At 39.9% G+C, this 8,738-nt stretch overlaps 1 protein-coding gene across 5 annotated transcripts in view; it reads right to left on the bottom strand.

The window, feature by feature from the left end:
• Nucleotides 1-2,621: 2,621 nt before the first annotated feature.
• pdzd2.S (PDZ domain containing 2 S homeolog) overlaps nt 2,622-8,738 on the bottom strand; it is a 200,281-nt gene continuing 194,164 nt past the window's right edge. For all 5 annotated transcript variants that reach the window (XM_018244541.2, XM_018244540.2, XM_018244542.2 and 2 more), the window contains 2 exons: nt 5,528-5,662; nt 2,622-3,060 (listed from right to left, as the gene is read on the bottom strand). In XM_018244541.2, the coding sequence (XP_018100030.1) occupies nt 2,894-3,060; nt 5,528-5,662 (302 nt within the window). In that variant the 3' untranslated portion in view covers nt 2,622-2,893. The remainder of the gene's footprint in view (nt 3,061-5,527; nt 5,663-8,738) is intronic.

The raw sequence follows: 8,738 nt of genomic DNA, 5'->3' as shown, positions 1-8,738 counted from the left end.
AAATTGAAGAGCGTGCTATTCTAAGAACTTTTCTAGTCTGATGTTCTTCTGCTTAGGAAAATAATTAGAAACCTCTCTCAAATATTTCTTTACCAGAAGAACATCAGAGCAGCCTCTTTCTTTCTCCTGACAACTTCCTTGACTACTTGGTGGTCAGACTGGTGGGAAACTGACCAGCAGGTGGCGCTGTTGTAACTAAATTCATTCATATTAAAGGACCAGTAACATCATTTTTTTTTCATTAAAAAAATAAAAATTACAGCCTGCATATAATACCCATGACCTAATAGATATTCCATATTCACCCTCCTTTTACCTGAAAAGTCCCCAGTAAAAACTCCCCTTCATAGTCTGAACTGACTTTAGAAAAAGGGCGATGTGGCGACCTATCCTTCCCTATTGAAGTACGTGCGCGCCCCAGACAATAACTTCCGGCAGCAACCCGGAAGTCAGAAGAGCTTCAGAGCCGGCAACCAGCGCACAAGTTCTCCCTCTTCTTGCCGTGTGTTTTTTTTTTGTATGACAAAAGTTGCTGAGGGTAGTGAAAGGTAGAGTGACATAGATGGTGAGAGGAGCACGGAGGGAGGTGGAAGAAATGGTGATGAAACGGCAGTGAGAGAGTAACATGGAGTGGAGGGGAAGGCTAAATGAAAGTGCATGCTGAAGAGAAGTACTGAATCTGTAGTCCAGATTACTTGGTTGCTATGTGACGTCACTTCCGGAAGTGACATCACAAAGACCCGGGAGAGGCACACAGCTGCACGCATTTAGGGGAGAAAAAGAAAGATGAAGCTACTAGATGGCGGAGACCCTTTGGACGCTGTGGGACAGCGCCGGTTTGAGTTTTTTCCAATGTCTTACTGAAACAGCAGGATAGAGCAGCATATTGGGGGTAAGTAATGTATATTAATTTTTTTTATTGTGAATAAAAAAATTATGTTACTGGTCTTTTAACAGTACATGTATCCCTAAACATCTTGGAATTAAATAAAAATAGATAATGAAAGTAGTTCTTCGAATAGCACTCTCTTCAATTTTACATTCACTTATTATTAAGGTTTACTTATCCTTTAAAGAACTGTATCAAGAGATTGTGGAAAGAATCTGCAATGATCGGGCACTACAGAGATTGACCCAACAGCTGCATCTTTATTGTGACCTCCACACCTACTAGAGCCAAAGAGGGAATCTGATAGGCTATAACTGAATATCTCTTCTCCTAGTGACATCACTCATTGGTACAGGGACCACCAGTAACCCTGCAGATTATTTTGGAAATTAAATGTCTGCCACTGCATTAGAGGTAATACATATTGTCAATTCGGGGTCAGTTATACAGTATAATGTAAGCTTATTGATAAATGATGATATCAACAGAGGTTTTGGAGATCTTGAGCCAGCCATAAAAATATCTTAGAATGTCCAAATAGGACCGATAGTCCTCCAGTTGGATAGTCCTGCCGCAGACAATAACCAAAGGGTAGATCTGCTGTACAGAAGTCTAAATACAATATAAACTAGAGAAAGAGTCCCATATGTTAGGGAACGAAAAAATAGCATCCGGCTATGTATTGGGTAGTCAATATGGTCCAATTAACTTCATTCCTTCATGCGGAGACAAGTGGACCCATCAGGAACCAGTAGCATGCAGACTTCTTAAAATACTGCATTCAAATATCAAAAGCCAATGGAATAAACAAGAAATCATCCTGAACAAATGAAACTGGCAGTGTTTTATACAGAGGCAGGGATCTCCATGATAATGGTATGGTAACTGCACGGCAACTCCGGAGATTAGATTGAAGGATTCCTTAAATGCAGCATTTCCAGCAGATTTTCCAGTTGGAGAGGCTTCCAGAAGCACTCTGTAGGGGGCGCCACCGGCCCGTCGCCTGATAAAACTCACTGCCATTCATTCTTTGTAGAGTAAAGGGGTGTGGGAGTTTGTTGTTGGAAACCCACAAGTTATTATAAGGCAGTGATCCCCAACCAGTGGCTCACCATGTTGCTCACCAACCCCTTGGATGTTGCCCTTAAAGCAAGTACTCTGTTTTGAATTTCAGACTTATAAGCAAGTTTTGGTTGCATCTAACTAGATATACTGCCAAACAGGTCCTCCTTTAGACTGCCAGTCCACATAGGGGCTTCCAAATAGTCAATAAGAGCCTTTATTTGTTGCCCTAGGAACTTTTTTCATGCTTGTGTTGCTCCCCAAATGCTTTTACAATTGAGTGTGGCTCATGGGGTAAAAAAAGGTTGGGGATCCCTGTTACAAGGGAAGTAAATACTGGGGTGGTCACCTTCCAGTTCACTTTTAGTATGTTATAGTATGACCTATTCTAAGCAACTTTTCAATTGGTCTTCTTTATTTATTTTTCTTATAGTTTTTGAATGAATTGCCTTCTTCTTCTGACTATCTCCAGCTTTCAAATGGGGGTTCACTGAGCCCGTCTAAAAACAAATGCTCTAAAAGGCTATTGTTATTGCTACTTTTTATTACTCATCTTTCTACTCAGGCCTCTCCTATTCATATTCCAGTCTCTTATTTAAAGCAATGCATGGTTGCTAAGATTTCAATCCTAGCAACCAGATAGCCTGAAATTGGAGAGTGAAGAGCTGCTGAATAAAAAGCCAAATAACTCCAAAACCACAAATAAGAAAAATTGAAAACCAGTTGCAAATTCTCTCAGAATATCACTCTCTACATCATACTAAATGTTTAAAGGTGAAAAACCCCTTTTTAGTATATGTCTATAATGAAATGATAGGCTAGTGTTTGTGTTGTCTGTTCATGATGTTGCTCGGCAGGAGGGCATTTGGAATGGTTCCCCACCCCAATACTTTGTATTGAAAAGTGGCCCTAATATCTCAATGATTCCAGGTGTAGTTACAATTAAACAGCAGTCCTGTGCTTTCTGATGAGTAACTGTACGGGCCCCTCAGGGACGGCTTTGATGATATTCCAGGCATCGTAGTGCATTAGGCCTGTCAAGTACTTTCCACCAATAGCAATAATTTCATCTCCTGCTTGGATTTTACCAGCTTGCTCAGCAGCGCCCCCTGTTGGTAACACACAGACTATTATTAATAGAGCAAATAACATCTTAGTCTAGATAATTATTGCTGGCATTTATTACTATTATTATGTATAAATATAGTGCCAATATACTATGTGCCGACATATGACTGAAGTGTATATGATAAAACACACATTACATATAAATACTGACCGATTTAGAAGATAGCAACACTCCTGCACAGAAGAGCTCACAGTCTAAAGATATTTATTGGCATGTTATATGAGCTACACTTCAGGTAAGAACAGGTATGGGGCCGGTTATCCAGAATGCTCGGGACCTGGGGTTGTCCGGATAAGGGATCTTTCTGTAATTTGGGTCTTTATACCTTAAGTCTACTAGAAAATCATGTAAACATTAAATAAACCCAATAGGCTGGTTTTGCTTCCAATGAGGATTAATTATATCTTAGTTGTAAGGCTACTGTAAGGCTACATACTGTATGTATTGTTATTGCTACTTTTTTTTCTCATCTTTCTATTCATGCCTCTCCTTTTCATATTCCAGTCCCTTATTCAAATTAACACTTGGTTGCTATGGAGGTTTGGACCCTGGCAACCGGACTGCAGAAACTGGAAACTGAAGAGCTGCTGTATAAAAAGCTAAATAACCCAAAACTACAAATAAAATAAAAAATTGCATATTGTCTCCATTTCATACTAAAAGTAAATTTAAAGGTTTGTCTGTTTGACTATGTTTTCTCCCCCACTAGATGGCAGCATTGGTCTGAAATACAACAATGACAAATTTTAGGGCAATGACCAGAAAAAAAAACAACTGTAAATATTAAGTCATGGTCACATAGCAGGCACTTTCCAAAATTCCACATCCCGTCCACAAAGCATGATGTCTTTATTCTCAAATATCTTTGATTTTGCAGGGTTATCTGTTTCATCTTAGGTCCAAAGTTCCATGGAACACAACACACGGGCGCTATGTATAGGCACAGGTATGGGACCTGGTATCCAGAATGCTTGGGACTTGGGGTTTTCCGGATAAGGGACTTTCTGTAATTTGGATCTCTAAACCTTAAGTCTACTAAAAAAATAATTTACACATTAGTTAAACCCCATAGGATTGCTTGGCTTCCAATAAGGATTAATTATATCTTAGTTGGGATCAGTAAAAGGTACTGTAAATTTGAATTATTTGATTATAATGGAAGACCACCTTTCGGTAATTTGGAGCTTTCTAGATAATGGGTTTCCGGATAAGGGATCCTATACCTGTAATAAAAAGATGTCCCTGGGCATCAGAGCTGATAGCAAACCCTAATGAATTAAATAAAAATAAAAAAAACATTTTCCCATGTGCAGAACAGAGATATGTGTGTGCCGTATTCATGAAATAATTACCATTTGTTAGTGACATGTTGTACCTATGGGAGAGAGATCTTGTAATATTTATTTGTTACTCATGTGGACGTCTCTATGCCTTTGTAGGTGCAGCTTTAGGGCCACATGTTCTATGTAGTAGTGATGTGCGGGTCAGGTAAAACTCAACCCGCACCAGACCCTAACCCCTTTTTGGAAAGGGGCTTTATACAGCAAATAGTGTGTATATGAAAACACGTTAGTGTCAGTAGGCTCCGGCTGGTATCAGCAGCGTTTCTAATGGAGGAGCCATAGGGTTGCCACCTTTTCCCCGAAGAAATCCATGGGAGGCGGGGCCGTGACGCAGCGGGGGCAGGACTGTGACATGTCAGGGGCGGAACTGTGACATCAGGGGCGGGACTATGACGTGGCGATCGCAATTGGTATTAAAGTAATGAAAATGTAAAGTACAGATTGCACTGCACTGGTACAATTCAGAAGCTCTACTATAGTTTATACAAACAAGCTGCTGTGTAGCCATGGGGGCAGCCATTCAAGCACAGGATACACAGTAGATAACAGATAAGTACTACTATAGTTTATATAAACAAGCTGCTGTGTAGCCATGGGGGCAGCCATTCAAGCACAGGATACACAGTAGATAACAGATAAGTACTACTATAGTTTATATAAACAAGCTGCTGTGTAGCCATGGGGGCAGCCATTCAAGCACAGGATACACAGTAGATAACAGATAAGTACTACTATAGTTTATATAAACAAGCTGCTGTGTAGCCATGAGGGCAGCCATTCAAGCACAGGATACACAGTAGATAACAGATAAGTACTACTATAGTTTATATAAACAAGCTGCTGTGTAGCCATGGGGGCAGCCATTCAAGCACAGGATACACAGTAGATAACAGATAAGTACTACTATAGTTTATATAAACAAGCTGCTGTGTAGCCATGGGGCAGCCATTCAAGCACAGGATACACAGTAGATAACAGATAAGTACTACTATAGTTTATATAAACAAGCTGCTGTGTAGCCAAGGGGCAAGGGCATCGCCCTGTAGATACTCAGTTATTATTACCATCTCTATATATTTAAAAATAACCAGACCAAATACAGACCTTTAAATATGCGTTTGATGAAGAGAGGTCTATCTCCGTATATAGATGCCTTCCCTCCATCCAGACTGAATCCCAGGCCGGCAGAGGTTTTCTGCAGCTCCACGCACATTGTATCCTCCAGATCCACACTGTTCCCTGCGAGATGAAACAAAAGCACATTGATCTGCTGCCTCGGTCTCATTCATTTCCCATTAAGCCGTGCATTCAGCATCTTTAATAAGGACTGTCAGTGCCAGCAAGACAAATGTTTTGGAATTAAATCTGGCACAAAGTAAGGAGCTACACGGCTCTAACATTATATCATGCTCCTTCCTTGTAGTCTCTGGGCAACATCTGGTTAAAGAAAATGTAAACCTTAAAGACTTGACATTTTTGCATTGCAGTTTACTTTATTTTCTATTCTAGTTTTCAAGATTTTAGCCATTTTTACACTGTTCATATAATGACTTTGATTCAATATCGCCACCTGCTGTTCATTTCAGCTGTTTTGACCACAGTTGGCTGAAAATTAATTCCATATCTCTTGTGAGGTTGCTCTGTTTAGACTTGACAAGAGAAATATGACTCTTCTCTCCAGATTAACTTCATTTTCTAAGCAGAACAACATCACAAGACTTTACTCTTACTCCAAAAATTTTTCTGCCAAATACAGACAGTCGGTGGCGCTCTGAGAATTTTTACATTTACCTGTTTTGAGGGTATACATTTTCTTTTAAACCTTGGCAGGGGAACCATGGTAGCTCCTACTCCAATCATAAAAATATTAATAAATAATGCTAATTAGACAAAATACAGGCCATAATTACTCCAATCAATAAACATAAAAATTTTAATAAATAAAGCTAATTAGACAATATACAGGCCATAATTACTCCAATCAATATTACTCTAATCAATAAACGTAAAAATATTAATAAATAAAGCTAATTAGACAAAATACAGTCCATAATTACTCCAATCAATAAACAAAAAAATATTAATAAATAAAGCTAATTAGACAAAATACAGACCATAATTAAACAGGAAGCAGACTCTGCTAGTGCCAGGGGCCCAAAAGGTATAGGGGACTGTCATGTCTCCAGCATACGCTTTTACCATATTTGGGATTTTCCTATTCATTTGCTCGGAGCTCCCTCCTCTGGACACTTGTTGTAAGTGCACAACGTCACTTCCTATATCCATTTTTACACCTCCATAAGGCTTATGGCAGAATTTGGACTAATCAGGCTACCGTACACCCACCATGTGACCTAAAGCAATGCCTTGTGGGAGCCAGGACTCCATTTTACAGACCATGCTGCTGGAAGAAGCACACAGTTCTGCATCTCCCTTATGATAGAATCGCTGGTAAGGAAATAGTTACACCAAAACACCTCCACAGCTGCCAGAAACCCCAGAGACAATTGCTGCATAGACTTTGTGCCAGTACATATAATTTACGCTGCAGTTACAGTGGTGTGAAAAACTATTTGCCCCCTTCCTGATTTCTTATTCTTTTGCATGTTTGTCACACAAAATGTTTCCGATCATCAAACACATTTAACTATTAGTCAAAGATAACACAAGTAAACAGAAAATGCAGTTTTTAAATGAGGGTTTTTATTATTTAGGGAGAAAAGAAATCCAAACCTGTGTGAAAAAGTAATTGCCCCCTGAACCTAATAACTGGTTGGGCCACCCTTAGCAGCAATAACTGCAATCAAGCGTTTGCGATAACTTGCAACGAGTCTTTTACAGCGCTCTGGAGGAATTTTGGCCCACTCATCTTGCAGAATTGTTGTAATTCAGCTTTATTTGAGGGTTTTCTAGCATGAACCGCCTTTTTAAGGTCATGCCACAACATCTCAATAGGATTCAGGTCAGGACTTTGACTAGGCCACTCCAAAGTCTTCATTTTGTTTTTCTTCAGCCATTCAGAGGTGGATTTGCTGGTGTGTTTTGGGTCATTGTCCTGCTGCAGCACCCAAGATCGCTTCAGCTTGAGTTGACGAACAGATGGCCGGACATTCTCCTTCAGGATTTTTTGGTAGACAGTAGAATTCATGGTTCCATCTATCACAGCAAGTCTTCCAGGTCCTGAAGCAGCAAAACAAGCCCAGACCATCACACTACCACCACCATATTTTACTGTTGGTATGATGTTCTTTTTCTGAAATGCTGTGTTACTTTTACGCCAGATGTAACGGGACGCGCACCTTCCAAAAAGTTCAACTTTTGTCTCGTCGGTCCACAAGGTATTTTCCCAAAAGTCTTGGCAATCATTGAGATGTTTTTTAGCAAAATTGAGACGAGCCTTAATGTTCTTTTTGCTTAAAAGTGGTTTGCGCCTTGGAAATGTGCCATGCAGGCCGTTTTTGCCCAGTCTCTGTCTTATGGTGGAGTCGTGAACACTGACCTTAATTGAGGCAAGTGAGGCCTGCAGTTCTTTAGATGTTGTCCTGGGGTCTTTTGTGGCCTCTCGGATGAGTTGTCTCTGCGCTCTTGGGGTAAATTTGGTCGGCCGGCCACTCCTGGGAAGGTTCACCACTGTTCCATGTTTTTGCCATTTGTGGATAATGGCTCTCACTGTGGTTCGCTGGAGTCCCAAAGCTTTAGAAATGGCTTTATAACCTTTGAAATTGAACTCAGGTGTGATAAACCACAGTTAAGTTATTTTTTAACAAGGGGGGCAATCACTTTTTCACACAGGCCCATGTAGATTAGGAGGTTTTTTTCTCCCTTAATAACGTAAACCTTCATTTAAAAACTGCATTTTGTGTTCAATTATGTTATCTTTGACTAATAGTTAATGGTTTTTGATGAGCAGAAACATTTAAGTGTGACAAACATGCAAAAGAATAAGAAATCAGGAAGGGGGCAAATAGTTTTTCACACCACTGTATATGTTCATTTGCATGTTTTTTATATAGTTCATTGCAAGCATACTTATTATATTTTCTGCTCTTTGTATTACAGTTTCACCTCTATTCCACTTGCCTATTCAGTAAAATCTACAGACTCCAAGCTTAGTCTCTTTATTGGATTGTGGGAAGGTTTAGCTGCATGTCAAACTACACACTGCCCCAGGGTAATACGTAGCGAGGACAGAACAGGGACCCCAGTGGGACACTGACTGTTAAGTAGTTTCAGTATATGTTAATGGAAAATGTCTTATTCCTAAAGTTTAGGGGCAAAGTGATTTTGCTGTGGGGCCCAGTAGCATTTAATTAGG

This window comes from Xenopus laevis, chromosome 1S, assembly GCF_017654675.1.
Source record: "Xenopus laevis strain J_2021 chromosome 1S, Xenopus_laevis_v10.1, whole genome shotgun sequence".
NCBI classification, from domain to species: Eukaryota; Metazoa; Chordata; class Amphibia; order Anura; family Pipidae; genus Xenopus; species Xenopus laevis.
Note: the sequence above shows the minus strand (reverse complement) of the source record. Positions and strands in the feature narration are given on the sequence as shown.